The sequence below is a fragment of the Aotus nancymaae genome, unplaced genomic scaffold, assembly GCF_030222135.1.
Source record: "Aotus nancymaae isolate 86718 unplaced genomic scaffold, 86718_ANA_hifiasm-v0.15.2.pri h1tg000006l, whole genome shotgun sequence".
Taxonomy (NCBI): Eukaryota; Metazoa; Chordata; class Mammalia; order Primates; family Aotidae; genus Aotus; species Aotus nancymaae.
Genome location: NW_026988417.1, coordinates 83925538 through 83947679, shown reverse-complemented (window position 1 = coordinate 83947679; position 22142 = coordinate 83925538). Strand labels below are relative to the sequence as shown.

At 33.7% G+C, this 22142-nt stretch overlaps 1 protein-coding gene across 2 annotated transcripts in view; it reads right to left on the bottom strand.

Annotated features, from left to right (window-relative positions):
- The window catches only part of CCSER1 (coiled-coil serine rich protein 1), a 1355695-nt gene that overhangs the window by 439855 nt on the left and 893698 nt on the right, over positions 1 to 22142 (bottom strand). For both annotated transcript variants that reach the window (XM_012437738.2, XM_064369230.1), the window contains exon 10: positions 5859 to 5903. In XM_012437738.2, coding sequence (XP_012293161.2) covers positions 5859 to 5903 — 45 coding nt within the window. The remainder of the gene's footprint in view (positions 1 to 5858; positions 5904 to 22142) is intronic.

The following is a 22142-nucleotide window of genomic DNA, read 5'->3' as shown; positions in this document are numbered from 1 at the left end:
TCATTTTGCTTGGAGATGGTGGGTTTATCAGGCCCCCAACCTGGTCTTCAAACCAGGCTCTTAAGAGGTTACCCCAGCAAAATTTTCATGTGCTCTTATCAGTTCTTTTGACCCTCTGGGTCAAATTCCTGCTTACATTTTAGTTTAACTCATGTGCATATGTCTCTAACTGGCATAATCCTACCAGGTACAATCTAAATTAGTGTCCATTTTGGGGAATTCCATCTTGGGAACATGATGGTTGAACTTTTTCTTCATGTAATTGATTAGTAGTCAAATCACTGCTCAATCTTGTTGTAAATATTATTTTGTGTGGCTATCTGTGCATGTGGGTGTCTATGTATGTAATGGATTTCTTATGTTTAAGGCTATTTTATCATCCCACAGTGACTTTGCATCTGTCAGAAGCTGGCTCTTCCTCACTTGTTTCTCTTCCATTCTCTCTTTTTTTTTTCCTGCTTGTCTTGGAAAGTATTTTTCTATCACTATGTGCCTACTCTAGGCATATATCTGATCCAGATCATCAGTCAAACACTTCCAAAGAAAGAAAAAAAAGTTAAACTGAGTGCACTTTTGTTTCCCCCATTTGAGATACTACTGTGTTTTTTTCTTACTGAAGTAGATCTACTAAGCTTAGTTTTGCTTGACCAACAGGTTTCTTTTCGGTCATTTTTTAGAAAGTCAGTAATCTACAAGCACAGAAAAGATCTTCAAAATCCAATCTGAAGATGACACAGAAAGTAGACAGGATGTGAAAAACAGCTTATAAAACCTATAGGCCTTAAGCATTGCCCTCAATAAACAATTCCATAGTAGAAAAGGTAAATATTTTTTTCTCTCATCTGTAACATAAAATGTGGAAATAGAATATTTGAGGTGAAATAAAGGATTCCAAAGTAGAATTTTTTGTCCTATCTGGGATTTGCTTCCTCAGAACCAATTTGGAATGTAAAATCCTTTACAAATTGGGCTTGGCATAGGATATCATTGATTCTTGTGGTGTGGACTAGTCAACACAGACAGTAAAATCTCCCAATAACATAACACTCAAACCATCTCTGACAAAAGAAAATAAGAAGGAAAGAGCTGATTATATAAAGAATAGTAACTGTTGTCATATATTGGCTGCTTCCTATGTGCCAGACACTACTCAAAGAGCTTTATGCATATTAAGTGATTTTCTCAAGAAACTTCTGAAACAGGAAAAAATTATTATGGTCTTGTTATGTATAGTTCTTTTAATTAAATGTTGACTCATAATGAGGACTAAACTGATTTTTTTTATCTTGCCCAAATTCCTATTATATTCCTAGAAGTTGCATATTTTTTCTTCTTTAATCCCTTAAAATAAAACGGTCCTCCCCAGTGATCTTTTGAGCAAGAGAAAAGAGTGACTTTGCTTAACTCAAGCAATAACCTAGTCCTAAAGTAGTCTGATTAGTAATTCTAATTAAGTTATAAATGGAAAGAGAAATCATTGATTTATATTTTGTTTCACTTGAAATCATCCTTGTGCTAATATTCCAGGTTGACAAGTTACTTTGAGAATATAATTTATCTGATTCTCAGAATTTTCTCTTTGGAGAGAATTAAAATGATTTTCAGTTTCAAGTAGAAATATGTTACTCATCAAAAGATAATGCAAAGTCTATCCAAGTCTATTAGCAAAGGCATAAAATCTACTATCAGAAGAAAATACTTTCTTTAGGATATTATATGTTCAAATGATACTTTACAGCAATAGAAAATCTTGAAGTATTATTTTAAATAATTAATGAAGAAAACAGGCCTGGGAAAGAATATTTAACTAAACATTGATTTTCAGTGTACTTTTTTTCAACTGTCTCTGATTATGTTTCTTTAAGTCTCTGAAGCTCGTATCATCCATAATTTCATATTTATGGTTTTTAGCAAAGAAAATAGAGAATCAGCACACTGTAATCCAGCAAAGAAACTTAAGCATTTCTGGACTACAAAACAGATAACAGGTTATAAGATATACTCATTATTTTCTTGAGAATGATACATTCATAAATCAGCTATTTTAATAATTTGAAATGTCTACTTTTTTCCTGTCTGTCAGAATCTATTTGTACTTGCAATCCCACAAATAAAAGTGGGATTTTTTTTTATATCAATGGCATGACCACACAAATATCATCAACTGAAAAATTTCCAAAACACAAGTGGGAATTTTTCAGTAATGGAATGAGTATGTCTATAAAGTTGTTGATCATCTTTCTAAATACTTGTAGAAATTATTTAAAGTTTTGATTTTTTTCTGATGTTTAAGCAGCATATTTTAAAGTTTTATAAGAGTATAAACTATTAAAATATTCAAGTATACCAATATTAATCTTGTTTTCAGAATTCCAGTTAATAACGGCAACATTATCCCCACTAAGATTGTTCAATACTTTGAGAGATCATGCAAATTATATAAAAGTAATCCTAGATCACTACACATTTGTACTTCATTTGCATAGCATCTATGGTTCCTGATTTTCTATAACTTCCAATATAACAGCCTCAACCCAAAAGTTCCAATAGCCATTGTCTTTCACATTAGCCTATCACATTCAATAGAATTTCAGAAGCTTAATACTTATTCCTGATTTAGATATTCAACCAGAATTATTGGTTGTCTTCATTCATGATATAAAGTCACATGTCATGTGATTTTAGACCTGTGATACAGAACATTCAGAATAATGATGGTTGGCCATTTTTGCGGTAGAGTAAAAATAGAGACAATCTGTCATTCAAAAATGGTGTGCACACAGGCACACACAGATGAAGCTTTAATATTTAAGCAAAAACTGGCCTTTGGAAAATAAAAAAACTACTTAATAAAGATATTTTAAAGTCTTTAAGAAAAATGAGAGTAACTTAGTATTATCCACACTTAATGAAAAAAACGATTTATCTATATGTCTTATGCAGTCAATTTTCACTGAGGTTTTTCTATGAGTTGCAAAATCCCACTAGATCCAAGAAAATTGTTTATAATGGGTTAGAAATATCTGTTAAACAATCACATTTTGTATAGCATTCCACTAATCTCCCCTTTTAAACAATCTTATTATCTATTATAATCAACTCCCTCAAATTATATATACAATATGCAAGTTTATAAAAACGCAAAAATACCAATATCACTGGAGTTATTTTATACCACTAATGACTATTTTCATATATTTCACAATTTAGCAATTTAGGTGTTACCTATCTCTATTTTCTTCAGAAAAGTAATATACATTTTAATCACTTCTTAATTTATATTTTTATACAGCATGTAGTTTCAAATCTAGCCTTCCTGTCTGGCAATTAGCTTTTTAATGGTATTTACCACTTAGCTAAATAGCAAATTACTGTCTACTTCATTTTCTATGAATACTGTTTTCATTACTTCAATAAGTAAATAGAACATTTTAAATGACACTTCTTAAATCTTCTTATAAATATTTGGTAACAAGCCCTTGGTATTGCATCCATCAACACCTAATGGGAAGAGCTGTCATTTGAACTAAGCAATTAATTCATCATAAGTAATTATTGTTATTTATCAATCATAATAGCATTACAATGAGAAATTCTAAGAAATTGTTTGAAGAGTTTTCTAAACCCACACATTTCAATTAAACATAAGTACACTGTACATATTTGTAACAGACACACATAATAGAACACACCAAATAGAAATTAGAGACATACACGTCCCATTTCTTAAGCAAGTGCGATGTCAAGGTCCTTAACATAGTAATTAATTGTTCTCTTTGTTTACAGGTCATCTACCATTGAGACTTGAAAAGGACAGTGTTTATAACATACTTTACCTAATTGTCCTACACTTCCCCAGAGTTTCTTATCTTAGAACATACTAGGTCTCTTAGTCACAGGAAAAGCTAAGCTAAGTAGTTAGATTGCATAGGAATATGCCTAAGTAACCCAGTGCTGCCCCAAGAGGAAGTAAAGTAGTTGCTTTGAATTTTAATAGTTGATTACTTTCTAGTCATGAATTGGAAGGGTCAAGTGGAGAAGACATTACTGGATTATGGTTAATTTGATGATCTTAGCCTATTACAATTATTCCATTACTCTCAGGGAGGAGGCCAAGATCAGTGTTGTCCCTTCTATGGAGATATACACATTAGTAAATTACTACAATTTTGACCTTCACAGAAAACACAAAATAGTTTCGAGAATATACCTAAAAAAAACTTGAACACATTTTCATCATGTTCCTTATTTATAAGTACACTTATAATAAAAATAAAATGAAAGGAAATTAGAAAAATAAGCAATAAGATTTAAGAGCCAGTCTTTTCAATAAAAACTAATCATTATGCATTTAAAAATTACATTAAACACTTTAAAAATCTTAGTAAAACAAACGAATTTTGTCACCATTTAGCAATACCGTTGTACGTTAAGTTTTCCTTCTGACACACAGCTGCTATTAGACTAGGAGGCAGCAAGAAGCAGCTGAGTAACTCCATTTATATGTCCCTAAAGGCACTAAATCAGCAGAGATGAATTGTGCCCCTACTGCCTGGATGTAAACTTTCACTTAGGAGGTGATCAGTTTAGTTCTTTCTCTAAACCGATCCATTTTGGTCATGTTTGAGTGAAAGCAGTTACTCTCACAAAACTCAAAGGCTCTGAGATCTTCCTTACGAAGTGCATTTTTCCCCAGTCATACTGATGACCATGTTCTTATCTTCCTCTCCTACAACATGAAAAATATCTAAAGATTTATCTATGTTTCACCTCGTCCAGCTCTTCAGCCCATGCAAGCCAACTATGTGTGTTCCTCAATAAAAATAGATTCTTCTGAGTGGAAAATCGCTGAGAAAATGGAAAGAGACCTTAAATGACAAATCCACTAGGAACTTAAATGTCAAATACTAAAATCATACAACTGGAATTAAAACATGAAGGAAAGGTGGCAAACACCATTATATGTAAGAAATCTGTTTCTACAAAGAAGAAGCTACAAATGGAGAGGACAGTATGATTTATTTTCTCATTTTCTAGGACAAATACCTTCACTTTTGTACAAAAATTGCTATATAAGTATCACCAAGGAACATTTTTTTTTGCGTGTGCAGTGGGAACGTTTTGATTTACTGAATTAAATATTCCACCCTTCCCACACCTCCCAGCAACCTGAATCACAGAGTTAAGTACAACATTTATATGTTTAGCATGGAAAGAATTTTCAGTGATGTTAAGTCTTCACATTCAGTTAGAATCAGAAAATAACAATGTGCACAGTATAAATGATACGGTATCATGTTTGGTACTGTTAAAAGTTTCTCCTCATTATAAAGCATCTAGGGTAGGCAATAATTAAAGAAGTTTTAAAATCACTTTGCCAGAGCAACTTCATTCTCTCTAATAATGCATACCAGCCTAGTAGCATATGCCAACAGCCTTCAACAGGAAAGTGAAGAATCCCAAATGTCACAAAATATTTGCAGTTAGAATTCTGCTAATTTCTCAGTAAGTCTCAGTTTTTAAAATTGCATTGTAATGTTTGCTTGAAAAGGCTTTTCTGCCCTCTGTGAAAGAACTTGCTGCTACAGAAATCCATTATAACAGAAACAATGCTTGCCTAATCAGTGAAACAACGTTTTCTTTAGCTTCAGAGGAACAAGCACAAATAATACATTTACATAAACAAGTAAAATATGCTTTGCCCAGAATGAATGGAACCATATGCATACAACATTCTCTTCAATGCATCTCCATTTCCATTATCAACGGAATTATCATCAATCACCATCACCACATCACTGCAACACCATAGCTATGTTTCCTCTTTTTCCCCATCCCTCTTCTTTAAACATTCTTACCTCTCTCCCTCCTTGTACTGTCTCTAGTCTCTTGAAGTTTAAACCCTGAAAAAGAAAAGCAAAATATATTATTGTTGGCAAAGAAGAAGTAAATAATAATTTGTACTAGTGTAAGAATTTTTAAATAAAGGAAATAATTCATTTATTAATAACCAAAAAGATCTGAATATAGATGACTATCTCACCTGTATGTGACTATCTCATGTGTTACAATTTTGTATGTATGTATATGTGTGTATGTGCATGTAGCTAAGTAAGTTTTCAAATACAGTTACAATGTGTGTATGAGTATGTAGCTAAGTCTTCAAATGTAGTCCCAATGCATTTCCTGCTAACCCCTAGATCATAAGTAGAAATATAATGTTAATACATCTATTTTAAGCAATAATTGCCTACCCTTCATTGAAACCAAAGATGCTGTTTAAACTTGAACTAGTATGTACAGTATATTATATGATGGTAAGCTCCTACTCTATTTCACCGACTGGCAGATCTCAGCACCCAAACATAAAGTAAGATTGATAAAATACAGCAGAAGTCCTTGCAGTACTGGTGACTATCTATAAAATATTCAGGATTTCATTTGCTGACAAAGGCGTTCTCTCTCTTCTATTAGCATACCTGCTTTCCACAATATAAAAGGAGAATCCACTTTAAGTTCCTAATAAGCACTAAAAAAAGTTATTCCTTTTCTAGCAAATTAATTTTGCCATTAAAAGTAATGGCAAAAACCACAATTACTTTTGCACCAATCTGATAAATAATTTAACAATGCATTGGAAAACACAAATTTAAAAATTTTCATACTAAAGAATTTTGAATAAAGGCAAAGTATTTCTCTATTTCTGATGAAAATCTGAATAACATAATCGTAATTATATATTTGCATCACCAATGCATTCACCATATACATTGCACTACCAATGTATAAGGTTTAAAAAAAAAAAGCAAGGCCAGGTGCAGTGGCTCATGCCTGTAGTCCCAGCACTTTGGGACCGAGGTGGGTGGATCGTGAGGTCAGGAGATCAAGTCCATCCTGGCCAACATGGTGAAACCTCATCTCTACTAAAATTACAAAAAATTAGCTGGGCATGGTGGTGTGTGCCCGTAGTCCCAGCTACTCAGGAGGCTGAGGCAGGAGAATTGCTGGAACCAGGGAGGCAAAGGTTTCAGTGAGCTGAGATCATGCTACTGACTCCAGCCTGGCAATAGAGCAAGACTCCGTCTCAAAAATAAAAAGGTGGCGGGGTGGGCGGGAGGGAGCTTGTAAAAAAGATGCACTAGACCTATTATGTTTCTGGCTTTGTATTTAGAAATTTAAGAAGGTATTATTACTGTTGCTGTGTTAAGCAGCAACAATAATAATACTCGGAGTGCAATACTGTAGTTAACTATTTCATAGTTACAGGGAAAATAAATTACAGGAAAACTTTTTTTTTTCATTTGACTATAGCATTTACATTTAAACATTTTTCATGATTTTTTCAAAAATGTTATCATCAGTAAAAACTCATTTCTTGATTGTTTAGATAAAAACACATGAACGTAAATATTAATTAAGCCATTTTATTTTAAACAATAGCTTTACTACTCTCTTGGCCCTAGAAAAGGTTCTAGAATCAACATAGCAAATCATTTATTTTTGTAAAATGTGGTATAGATTTCTGATTATAGAAAATTATCTACATTTATAGAACACAGTTTGAAGAGGCTAAATTTTATGTAACAAAGAATATAAAACAAAAAATTATAACATTTTTTAAATGTAAAGTTTATGCTAAAAGTAAATTCTGTAGTATTCATGCTTATAGTTTTTAGCATCTAGGAGATGGTATAACGGAATGCTTTTGAATTCGCGCTGATGTAGTTTGAAATCTCTAGGGTGCCACTTTCTTCTGAGTGCCCTTTAAAAAATTACATATCTTTCAATTTTATTTTTTTGATTGAAAAATCATAATAAATATATCAGCTATCTCATGTACTTGCTAGGAAGATTAAATGAGATATTATATGTACAGCATTTAGCAAAGGACCAGGCATGGCATACTTCAAAATAGTTATTATTGTATTTTCTTCTCTTCTTCCTATTTTTATCATTATTACACATATATAATTAGTTAAATATAACATCAATTTGAGGCTGGGCATGTTGGCTCACACCTGTAATCCCAGCACTTCAGGAGGCCGAGGCACGTGGATCACCAGAGGTTAGGAGTTTGAGCCCATACTGGCCAACATGGTGAAACCCTGTCTCTATCAAAAAAATACAAAAAAATTAGCCGAGCAGGGTTGCGAGCACCTGTAATCCCAGCTACTCGGGAAGTTGAGGCAGAAGAATCACCTGAACCCAGGAGGTGGAGGTTGAGCCGAGATCATACAACTACATTCCAGCCTGGGGGACAGGAATGAGACTGTCTCAAAAACAACAATTACAAAGATCAATATGAACAAAATATTGCTGTTTTTTACCTTTTATCTTAATTATGCAAATTGGAAAATATTTATAAGCAATGATAATATTCATATTGACTGAACACAGCTACACATGTTTTTAACACTCATTTCTCATTTGATGTTCAGTACAGTTTTTGAGGTAGGTATTGTTTTCATAAAGCTTGTGACTAGGCTTGGTCCTTCTGTACTCGCTACTGAATACCCTCTGTATTCAATGGGGGTTCACTACTCTGGCTGATTGGGAAATCAAAAGATTTTCAGACCTGTGGGAGCCCTGGGAATTCTACTTACAGTTCACTCTAATTATTCTTTTCTAGCAGTTGTTCTTTACCTGGTCATATGGACTTTCATATTACATATGTGTAGACTGCTATTCAAACAAAGATTCTGGGGAGCCCCTTTGCAGATTTCCAGAGCTCTTTGTGTAGTTCCTTCCTCTCTGGTAATCTGCCCCACAAATTCTAGCTCTTATGTTCTCTCCAAACTCAGATCTTTGTCTCTTCAACTATAAAATTTAAATATCATGAAGTTACATTTAGACCATTCCTCTATGTAATCATGGTCTAAAAATTGCCTCCAGTCAAATTCTGATGTTGGAATGTTCTCTTCATTTGTTTCCCTTCTCTTGGAGATTATAGTGTTTATAAATATTTAGTCCAGTTTTCTAGCAATTAAAGCTGGAAGACAAGTCTTATAGACATAACTTCTTCATGAATAGAAACAGAATTCAAGAGAAATATTATTTAAGCTTATATTTTCAAAGGAGGAAATTGAAGCTTACAAAATTTAAATTATGTGACTAAATTCCAGATCTAGTAAGTATAAAAGTAAAACTTAAACCAGTATTTTAAGAGCCTGGATACCAAGTTCATCCTTTCATACTTAGTCAAATTTCTTTAAACTTCCATCAGTCAGAATGTTTAATGTATTACATACTTTTGAATACAAATTTATTGTAACATGAAAATCATGCACGAGTAACCATGATTCTTCAAGGCAACACAGTGATTAAAAGGAGCTGGGAATCAGCATTTAGTGAAAACAAAACCAAACAGAACAAAGCAAAAACCCGCATGGTTGGAATATGGACAGAAAGGCAAGCTTGCCAGGGTAGATGAGATGTACTGTCTAAACGATGGAAAAAGCTTGGTTGTAATTTGGGCACTAGATTATTGATAAACCAATCTCAGGTTGAAAAACTAAAGCAGTGTATCTGATGACAAGAATTTGAGAGCTGTGTAGGCAAAGAATGATGGCTCAAGAGGATTTTCCATAAGATACTAGGCCTTTACACAAGATAGTGTTTCAGTGGAGAAGTAAGGTATGGTCAGATTCACTAACTCTACGATCTGAGAGATGCCAAACCATAACTGATAGCAAAAATTACTCTGAGTATTAAAGCAAGACTATCTTCAAGTTGGAAGGTCAAGTGGCTTGAAAGTAGAAAATTGTTAGGGAAGTATCAACTGTGAGTTAGAACCTCTGCTAGGGAACTTGCACAATCTTGATTTTTACACTTACTGACAGTAACTTGGTCAATTTGCTTTAAAAGATCATAATGTAATATCACCCCGACTAATCAAGAAATAACATTTAGCACAAGAGATACTTTCAAAATGAAAGTATTAATCTAAAACAACTCACTTTTATTTGTGTCCACTTATATACACCACACAATAAAAACTCCTTTGTATTTTTATTTTTTTATAATATCCACTAAAACACATATTAAAATAATTCAGAAAGATGTTTTAATTCTATTCATGGAGACAATCTGTCTGATGTTTCAAAAGACTTGAAGTACACTTGAACAAATTATTCATATATATGTATGCATATGGGTTGATTCTTAATATAAGATTTATAGATTTTTAATTGATTTAAAGTCCACTTTGTTATTCTCAACCATATAGATGTAATATTTACCTAGCATGTCTTGAGCAAAGCATATTTAAAAATACTCTGGGGGATGTGGTTGGAAAAAGTTCATTTCCCTCAGTATACATATTTCTCACTAGAGAATATGAAATCGTTGCTTTGATCAAAATTAATCACATGAAACCAAACCAAAATGTTATAAATTATAGGTAGGAAAAAAATTACCCTAAAGCAAATGTTCTGCAATGTGCTAAATTAAGATGATTAGGTAAGGCAGTAAGTCAAAAAGGCTATTAACTGAAAAAAATAGAACTTCCTACCAAAATGTATCTTGCATTCCAGTATCTGCATGAATACCCTGGTAACTGTGCTGGCATATAGACCATCTTTGTCTAAAGTACACAGGGAGGTGAGGGGGAGATCTACCCCTTCATAATGACTAGAAACCCTTCTAACACTTCTATCATGTCACAAGGATTTCCCTGCTTCCCTGTTTTTTAAAAAAGGCAGAAATACACTAATATCCCTAGATTTGGTTGATTTATTTTTTCTGACTGAAAAAATATAGATTGCACAGATGGAATAAATATTTTATTTCTAGAATGGCAGAGATTTCATCGTGATAATTTTTCTTAAAATGTATAAAGTAGCCATGACTTAACTGGATAAAATAATAATTAATTGTTAAAAGGTTTCAAGTAACTGTGTGACTTTTTAACATTTACCTTTAGCTGTGAAGGTATAGGAAAGAACTAGATGGAACTTTAAATAACTGTAGCTCAACCTCTTCATTTTAAAGATGAGGAGGCTTGCAGCCAGGGAACTTAATTTGTAAGTGGCAGTTTTGCGACTCAAACTCTGACCATTGGGTCCCACATCCAGAGTTATCTTTGTTTAAACAAATTGTTTCAGCAGTTCTATCATAAATCATGTCTTAAAAGCTGCATAACTTCTGGAGCATTCCTTAACCATTTCATGGGCCAAGTTCCACAGCTATAAAATTAAAATAATTTATAGTATAAATAAAAGCATCTTTATAAAACACAGCCAAGTGCCTACTCCATCATTAACCACAACATGCACTGATGTTAGTGGCTTAAGAAGTTGCTGCTCTTGTTGGCATTATCTAAATAAAAGACTCATTACTATTACAATGATAAAAACTAATATTTGTTGAGTGTCTTCTATGTACCAAATACTATTCCAAGTGTCTTATCTGGATTAATTTAATTCTGACCATAACCTTGTAACATGTTATACTACAAAATAGCTCTTCCCACATTGGGCTGAAATGAAAATGATCTACCAGTTGTTCTCTTTGGTTTCTGAATTGATCTCTTTAGGCAAAATTAGAGGCAACTCCATATTAGTTTTTGCTATTATTAGTTTCACGTTGCAATAGAATGACAAGAGTTTGTGTAAAATACTTCTGGCCTGCTTGCTTCTTACTGCCACATTTCTTATAATATACCAGCATCATATTAGTGACAGAAACACACTGTTGGAGGATGAGGATAACGTTATGTCTCTGTGTCTTGGCTTACCTAGTAAAAAATTGATGATTGTCAGGAAGAGGATAGAGAGAGTTTAATGGATGATCTCTGCAGAGTGTTAAAACCTAGTATCTATATGTTTTAATTTTAAGATAGGTATATTGGTCCTTTTACAGGTTATTACTCTGTGTATTTCTATCTTCTATGGCCTCTCAGTGAAACTAATAAAACTACTCAAGAAGTTAAAAAATTCCAAAAAGTTTGAACACAGCTTATACACCTATTGTCAACTGTATTTATCATTCCTTAATTTCTGACTTTTAAAATTTACATATCTCTATTTTACTCTATCAGACTGTTGCATAAATTTTTAATTCAGTTTCAATTTCCAATTATATTGTTGATAAAATATTTTGCTGCATATATGGACTTCTAATGTTAGTCTTACTTAGGATTCATTTTATAGTGATAATATTGAGGATTGTCATAGGTTTAGAGAATTGACTTAGAAATGCAGACGTTTCCTAAGGCTAATTAACCTACTTCAAAACTGCACTAATCCATTCTTACACATAAATACAGTCTTCCTTTTAAGTTAATAAATATAGCTTAAATATTTGTAATTCTTTTATCTCTTTTTTAGTCATTATATCAAAAAAATATTTTCCCCCAGGCTATGTTGAATTTTAAGTCACAGAGAATTTTGTAAAGCACATATTTGAAAATTTTATGAAGTTCATCAGGATGTGGGCTAAAACCTATTGAAATACAAAGAACAGCCAAATGTCAAAATTTATCGAACTATGTATTTTTCTTTTCTTCTTTCTGAATTAGTCCTATTCATCTTTGAAAGTCTATACTGTAATAATCCATTCACTGGAAACTTTGAATTGTTCTTCATGTCCCATTTAAAAAAAGAATATATGTCATTATTTTCAGGCACTTAACCATTCTTCACTTTTAAGGTTCTCTTTGTAAAAATGGAAAATTCTCACTTATTGTCTTAAGCAATATTGTAACTATACCAAAGGATACTTCTAAATGTACACATATGTATGTAAGAGAAACATTCACATTTTGAGTCTAACTAGGTGCCAGTCACTATGCAGTGCATATTACATGGATTATTTTTATATCATTTTATATACTTTTTTATTCCTCACAATTCCAGTATGTTGCCATTACTAATCCCCATTTTGCCATAGAAAAACTGAGGCAATGAAAGTTTACTTTCCTAAGGAGATACAGATCAAAGAATGTCGAGTTGAATATTGAGTCCAGAGTATCTCATTATGAGCTACTTTTGGAACCATTACACATACTACCTCCAAAAGTAACTATTACTTTATTTGTATGTGTGTTGAGATTACTGACATGAATTGGTTAAGTGTTTAGTAAATGAGTGATTGAGTAATCTATTAAACGAGTAAGCCTAATTTCAGAACTACATTAACTCAAGAGGTCAAGCTAAACCATGTCACTTTTACCAACTGAAGAAGTAAATACAAGATAATAAATGATTGGCTTTGAATTCATTTAGATTTGGAAATAACTGTGAAAAAAAGTTAAGTAAATGACATTGAATTCCAGAAGCCCTGATTCCTTGGGAAAAAATGTGAAATTCAATTGAAATACTTCCTGGGGCCGACAAAGATTAAAAGAAAATTAATGCTACTGTATGGGCAAAAATAACATTTCATAGAGAGTGTCTGTGATTATTGTTGCTTTAGGCTAACTAAAATATTAAACTAGATTAGCACTTCCATGCCCCTAGTTTTCTAGCAGTTCTCATCTTGGTACGTTGCATAGGTTAAATTCCTTCTGCTCCAGGGACTTGGGTCATCATATTTTATGAGGTTTGATATAGTATAGTTCATCCTGAAACTAGATTACTTCTAGCATTTCCGACATTCATAGCTGGGTGGTTGTTTCTGATGGTGTTTTCCATTTCAGATATGAAACTAATCAACAATATAGACTTTCTACTAATACTTTATGTGGTATTATTTCTAACAATTTGATTGTTAATTTAATTCCTAAATAGGATGTCAAAGACACATTTTCAAAAAACAAGTAACTCTAAATATTGTCAATGAAAGGCATGCTGATTTAGCATGCAATCATGGTGGTAAACAGTCTAACTGTGAATTTAAACACGTAAGAACATGACTAGCACTTAATGTGTGACATGTCACATCATACAGCAATTTTGCTATTTGAAAAACTATTCGATAGGATACTAAATTTATTGAATCAATCTATCTAGTAAACTATGTTTCATATTCTTACCATAGATCATAAAAAGAGAGCATATACTCAAATAGGTAAAAAGAATATTAATTGCTAGCCTATGGTTATTTGCATATGAACCTATTGTCTGTCTCTCTATCATGTCTGTCTCCATCTCTCTATACACCAACTCCATCAATCTATTGCAACATTCTTGATAGTTCTTAACATGCCAAGCATTCTTCCACCACAGGCCTCTGAACTAGATGTTCATCCTGCCTGGAACACTCTTCACCTAGGTATCTGCATAGCCAACTCCTATGGCTTCTCAAATCTTTCCTTGTATCTCACTCTCTCAGTGAAGACTACTTTACCACTCTATTTTATAGTCTTCTGCCTACTCCACTTCTAGGCATGCTTAAAATATTTTAACATACTGTATACATTTATTATTATTATTATCTTTCCATGTTAGAATAAAGGTACCTCAAAGACAGGGATCTTTGTTTTTATGTTTCTAAATTATACCAATTGCCCAAACAGTACTTGGTACATGATGCTAGGTTCTAAATAAGTACTTAGATATTTGTGAAATGAATGGGATATTTACTTTTCTAATCATCCATGTACCTAGTTTTATTAAATTTGTACTATATTAATTTAGATCTGTAAGTAATATAAGTAGTGTTCACTTTGGAGATCATATAAAATAAACTTATTTATTCTTATTAAAGTTAAGCCAACAAAAATCTAATATTTCATCTATAATTTTAAGAGATTCATCATTTTATTATAGCACTATCTGTTTATAATACCACAGAAAGTGTGTCATCATGTTTTTCTATTAAATGCTAAGCAATCAGTGACAAAGCCTTTATTTTTTTAAATTGTGAATTTCAGACTGTCCCATAGAGTGGCAGTTCCCAACCCTTTTGGCACCAGGTTGGGAAGTTTTACAGTTCTGTAAAAGACATTTTTTCCACCACTGGGGGTGAAGATGGTTTTGGGATGAAATTGTTCAACCTCAGATCATCAGGCATTAGATTCTCATATGGCGTACCCAACCTAGACTCCTCGCATGTGCAGTTCACAATGGGGTTTGTGCTCTTATAAGAATCAAATGCAGCCACTGATCTGACAGGAGGCAGAAGTCAGGCTGTAATACTCATTTGCCCATTGATCATCTCCTTTTGTGCAGCCTGATTCTTAACAGGCCATGGACAAGCACAGTCGGTGGCCTAGGGGTTGGGAACCCCTGCCATAGAGCACAATTCTTGACAGGCCAGTGTCCCCATTCTACCAAGATAATGATTATTTCAGGATGAAATAACTAACTAACTAAATAAATAACTACTAAATAAATAAATAAATAAAATGAAATAACTAAATAACTAAACTGAAGTAAAATAAAGAGGATGGATTACAAGTATCATAATACCAAGAGTAATGATTTAGTTTTAACATAATTTTTAAAAATTAAAAAAGGTGCTGGACACAGTGGTTCATGCTTGTAATCCCAGTACTTTGGGATCCAAGGCCAGTGGATCATGAGGTCAGGAGTTCAAAGCCAGCCTGCCCAGCATGGTGAAACCCCGTCTCTACTAAAAATATGAAAAATTAGCCAAGTGTGGTGGTGGGCACCTGTAATCCTAGCTACTCAGGAGGCTGAGGCAGGAGAATTGCTTGAACCTGGGAGCGGGAGGCTGCACTGAGCTGAGATTACATCATTGCACTTCAGCCTGGGTAACAGAGCAAGACTCTGTCTCAGGAAAAAAAAAAAAAAAATTAAAAAGGCTTAAGAAAGCCTGACTCTATATTATTAATTGAGAACAACAAATTTAAAATGGTAAAATTATATATAATCACACATATATAATAAATTCTAAATGGCATTCAATGGGTTTCTGTATCTTTTCTACTAAAAGATTCTGTACCAGCTGTTCCCTTCTTTTACTGATCTCTCGCCAGAACATTTTCAAGGTGACAGGGTTAATCCCTTTGTCCTTCAAATATCAGTTTACATTTCCTATGTCAAAGGATTTTCATGAGCATTGATTCTAAAATAGACATCAAGTTGTTTATTGTCACATCACTCAATTTTAATTTTCTGCTCAGGATTTGCCACTGGAAAATATTTTTCATATTAATTATTATTTTGTGTACTGGCTATTTCTTCTCACCGGAAGGTAAAGTCTATGACAGTATATACGGCTTGTAGAACTTTATATCCCCAGTAGTTAGAACAGTGTCTGGCACATAGAAGATGCTAAACAAATATTAATTAAATGAACTGAATAAGTTTCTATAATTACTGTAAGATAATATTTATCCTTAACATAAACATGCTACTAATATATTGAATATAATATTAATCATTCAAATTCATTCAGAAAAAAAAGTGAAATGAATAAATTGGTTTTCTCTCACTAACCTTGGGCAAATCACCAAAATCTCTGATACTGCATTTCTTTTCCAGGAAAATTAGTAAACTAAACTAGGTAATTTTGAATATCTCTATTGGCTATAAAATTCTAGGATTTTATCTTTTAGAAAATCAAAATTTTTATTTTTCATTTATTTATTGAGTCTTGCTCTAACCTCCCAGGTTAGAGTGCAGTGGCGTGATACCCGCTCTCTGCAACCTCTACCTCCCAGTTTCAAGCGATTCTCCTGCCTCAGCCTCCCTAGTAGCTGGAGTTACAGGTGCATGCCACCATTCCCAGCTAATTTTTGTATTTTTTGTAGAGATAGGGTTTTACAGGGCTGGTCTCAAACTCCTGACCTCAGGTGATCTGCCTGCCTCAGCCTCCCAAAGTGCTGGGATTACAGGCTTGAGCCACCAGGCCTGGCTGAAAATAAAATATTTTTAAATCTCTCCATTTTAATATTTGAGTATTGTTACCTAAACAATTTCAACTAGATAATTTTATCAAAATATAAAGACTGTGGCCTTTACCTATATCAAACTACAATTAGAGTCTGAATGCCTTTTTTTTTTTTTCAGCCTGTTGCCCAGGCTGGAGGGCAGTGATGCGATCTCAGCTCACTGCAACCTCTGCCTCCCAGGTGCAAGCAATTCTCCTGCCTCAGCCTCATGAGTAGCTGGTATTACAGGCATGCATCACCACACCTGGCTAATTTTGTATGTTTAGTAGAGATGGGGTTTCTCCGTGTTGGTCAGGTTGGTCTCGAACTCCTGACCTCAGACGATCCACCCACCCTGGCCTCCCAAAGTGCTGGGATTATAGGTGTGAGCTACTGAGCCTGGCCTCAATGCTTTACTTTAAAAATTTCCCTCAATTCTTTTAAGAGCACTCTAAAATATTAAACAAGTAACCAGTGCTAGCCTACTAGTGCATTATTTCACCTTTGCTGTAGATACTTTATATTTTTAATAATTATTATTTTGTAAACTGGCATAGCTTTCAGTATATCAAGTTCCTACTTTTAAATGTAGTATTCATAATGTACAACTACATATTGTCTGAAAAACTCTTATTGAAGACTCAATATTAAACAAATAAATCAGATCATGTTAAAATCCACTGCTGGAAATCTTACTTTATTAAATGTGTTTATTTCTGTCATTATTAATTTCTAGGAACAGCAAAACGTAAGAAAAAAAATGTGTAGTCTCAGACTGCAAGTCAGAAAATGCACCATGAATTACATTTTTATCTCAAAGATCAATGTTTCATAATTTTGACAGATCAGTGTCTCATAATGTAACTTAATGTCCTCTCAAACCTACAGACCTAACTGAAAATAAAATGACCATTTTTATTTCTCTATACTATCTACTCCAATAACTCCTTTTGCATCATGAATTTCTGGGAATAGGAGTCCACTAGGAAATCCATGTACATTAAGAAGAGAATATTATAACTAATTGAGTCTATTTTAATTCTCCCTATCTAGTAATAACATAACATCTTTCAAATATCAGGTGATGCTTTAAATATATAATTTGCTCTCATTAGATTTCCGTTCAAACTAGCACATTTATTTGTTATAGTAAGGAGGAGCTAATTAAATAAATTCCAAGGCTATGTCTAACAAGTTAGCCAGGATGTACCAGTGGAGAAGATAGATTTTGAAATTAAATCTGTGTATTAACTTAAATGATATTATTCTCATTCAACATAGAAACGCTAGGCACTGTTCCTCATGAAATAGCAATCCAACCACTGCTTAGAGGCCTAGAGTTACTCTCTATAGCAAAGAACTCATTAGAAAAGGTATTCTCTAATAATAACTTCAAACTGCTTTTTAGCTTTTCCAAACGGGAGCACAGAAACCTGTGAGAAACACAGAGGCTCCTTAGGACTTCCTTTTTGCCTACCTGCTCCACCATCACAAAGGGTACAATTTACCTTAAAGAAGAAGGACAGGGTGGGTACAGTGGCTAATGCCTGTAATCCCAGTACTTTGGGAGACTGAGGTGGAAGGATCACTTGAGCCCAGAAGTTCGAAACCGATCTAGGCAACATAGTGAGACCCAGCCTCTAGAAAAAATAAAAAGTTATCCATGGGTGGTAGGGCAGGCCCGTAGTCCTAGCTACTTAAGAGGCTGAGGAGGGAAGACTGTTTGAGCCTAGAGTTTCAAGGCTGCAGTAAGCTATGATGGCAGCACTGTACTCCAGCTTGGGTAACAAAGTGAGAACCTGTCTCGGGGGAAAAAAAGGATGAGACAAATGTCTTAATATTGCAATGTTTGTGTCAGCATATACAGTCTTTCCACTAAAAGGCATTTTACCAACCCACTAGCCTTTATTTTCTAGCTTATTCATTCAACAAGTGTTTTTGAATGCTGACTGTGGGGCAGGACCTACTCTATGCGCTGAGTCGAAACACATAAGGTCTTTCTCATGCTGCTTACACTCAGATATTCTACAAATAGATCTTTTTATATAACGACATAGATTGTTAGCATTAAAAACAACCTCAAGAATTATTTAGCCCACTCTCCTTTATTTTATCTGTGAGAAACTGAAAGATAGAGATAGGAAATACAATTTCTGAAGATTTCAAGCTAGTTGGTAAGGTCCTTAGTAAATATGTCAGTATTTGTTCTACTTCTCCAGTTATGCGGAAGAATAATTATCTATTCATATCAGCTTTGTAAAATGTTACTTTCTCCTTATTTTTTCACTATGCTCTGGTTATTCTTTTACTGTGATATGGATGATTTGATTGAGAATTACATTTTTTAGTTTGCCCTTTACTGAGTCACCTTCCATTTCAAGTTGTTTAATTGTTGTCTAATGCCATAGGAACAATCTAGGCTGTGAAGGAGGCCAGGTGAATCCCCAAGGTTTACTGCTCTGTGCTTCATTTCTCTTCTGTCGCTAACTGTGAGACCATTTGGCAACAGTTGACTCACAGCTTTAAGATAATTAGCTTTTCTGAGAATGGCTTGGATTTTAACAAGGAAGGTATTCAACCTTTGTTTCAAGACTGAATTCTATTATTTGTAGAATGTGACCCATTTTGGTGACTCTTTGATATTTTTGAAAATAGTTTACCTAAATAATGTCCTGAAAAAAGTACTCTCCCTGCGTCTGACTTCTGAATTATTTCTAATACCATCCCAAGCACATCTTGCTCCAATTAAAAGAAATCAGAAAATCTTGATGGGAAAATGTATTACAAGTTAGGTATAACATGAAAAGAAATTTGTAATTAAAGTGGATGAATAATGTTTGATACAATAATTACACACTACATATAATTTCATTTTTATAAATATAAGTACACTTAGCACTTGGCATTTAGAATAAATTAGTACATATTGAATCTAACAGTGTCTTCCTAACATTTTAATTCAGTCATATTAATGTAAGAAGCCATATTCGAGTTCTAAAACAATGACAATAAATTTTTCAGTATGATTGGGTGAAAAACTATAATTTCTACATATGTATGTGTATCAGCTAATAGCTAGGTCCACTGAAATTTAAAAGCTTTTTATTAAAAAATGAAATACAGGGCAGGGTGCACTGGCTCACACCTGTAATCCCAGAATTTTGGGAGGCTGGGTCAGGTGGATCATGAGGTCGGGAGTTCGAGACCAGCCTGGTCAATACAGTGAAACCCCACCTCTACTAAAAAATACAAAAATTACTGGGTCATGGTGGCACATGCCTGTAGTCCCAGCTACTCGGGAGGTGGAGGCAGAAGAATCACTGGGACCCGGGAGACAGAGTTTGCAGTGAGCTGAGATCATGCCACTGTACTCCAGTACGGATGACAGAGTGAGACTCCCTCTCAAAAAATGAAATAAAATAAAAATAAATAAATAAAATACAAATCCTCAAGGAATTTGTTTAAACATATCAGAACAACCAGATAAGGTCTTGGTAATTTCTGTATTGTCGTTTATTCTACAGATAATAACACAAAAATTAAATCCATATAGAACATTAAAAAACAAGTGTTATCACATCATTTTCCAACATTGTATAAATAATTTGCTGCTTAATATCCGATGGGATGATTCCTCTTTTTTGATAGAAAATAGGTGAATTCATAGGGGATTTCCCTTTGGTATGAATTTCCCAATTCTAACCTTGTCTATAATGGATATCATAATAATTAATTGTAATGGTATGATAGGAATATAACTTATGCCACTATATTGATTATATAATAATGTACATCATTGTTTCATACAATATTATACCAATTTACTCAATATTTCCCAATATATTCTATATTCATTGCTCCTTGTATTTGTCCCCAATAGCAAGAGTGTCATTGTACCAGCTTTGCCATAGAAATCTTTAAAGATGAAGGATCTCAAATGCCACTTTTTCCTGGAGCTTTCTTAAATGTTCTTAAAAAGAACTCACATTCCCTTTCCTTATACGTCCCTAATCCTTTGAACATTTATTAAAGCTTTTAACATAGCCTAAGGTCACTATGGTTTTAGGTTTACAAGGTACAATGTTTTTTTATTTAATAGTATACTGACAGAACTGTCAAACCTGCCTTAATGAATGTGTGTTCTTGAGTTATATTTAACCATCCTGATTTTTACTGTCCTTACAATATAAGTCAAATTCTGAAGAAAAAAAAAAAAAACGAAAACCCAGGTTTAGAATATCAGAATTATTCTACTAATAACAAGATATTTGGTACTCTTTCTCTTATTGTGATTGCATATCCTGTTTTAAAATTCTGCTATGTTCCTCTGTCCCCTATGTATTGGCACTGAAAAACAGACAGAAGAAAGTTACCACAGGAGGTCTGAAACTACTTTTTAGAGGGGCCTGCTTGCAGGGCTGTTCCTTGGCTGGTGTCCAGCAATATGACTTTTGAAGCTCCCTACACTGATAAAGCTGTTTTGTTTGCCTGAGACACTGATTTAGCTGTATCAGCCTGATTTATCGTCAACACCTGCTTTCCTTCTGGGAGTCTGGAATTTCTGTGATTGTGGCTGATTCACATAGGCAGAGAGTACCTGTATGACCAGTCCCTAGCAAAAACCTTGAACTCAGTCAACAGCAGACTCTTCTAGGCAGAAACACTGTGTACGTGTTGCTCTATTTAACTGCTGGAAGAAAGAACACATTCTGTGTAGGCCCTCCTGAGAGAAAGGATTTTCTGAATCCTGTGCATGAATTCCTCCAGACTTTGCTGGATGTGTCTCTTCTCTTGCTGAGCCTGTTGTATAACCCTTCACTGTAATAAGCCATGGCTGACAATACAATGCCTGTGAGTTATCAGAGTCTTTCTAATGAATCAGCAAATATGTGGGTATTCTTGGGACTCATGGGAGAAAACTACTTAGATTCTTTCTTATTACTCCTTTTTGGCAATTTTCTTCCAGTCATTGGGAAACTATTATCACAAAAGCTGAATAACCCAATATTACACAGAAAAAAATTAATGTTTCCCTATATCTTCTAACATTCTTCTATCAGCAATTCCTACTTGTTCACAGCAATAGCATAGTTTAAACAAGGCTTTGCCTAGTTAAAAGAAGGGAGAATGAAAGAAAAGATAACTATTTTTAAAAAGATTAAGTTGTGTTTCAAAAGATAATGTGAGGTAATGTAGTAGAAAGAAAATATTACTGGATTTTATGATCAACTTACTATCCTGACATTTCCCAGACATGAGACCTTAGGGAAATCATTTAATGTCATTGGGAACCAATTTGGAGTATGTAAAATGGAATAATAAAACTTTTCCAGCACTCTTGTAGGGATGCTGAGATCAAGTAAAT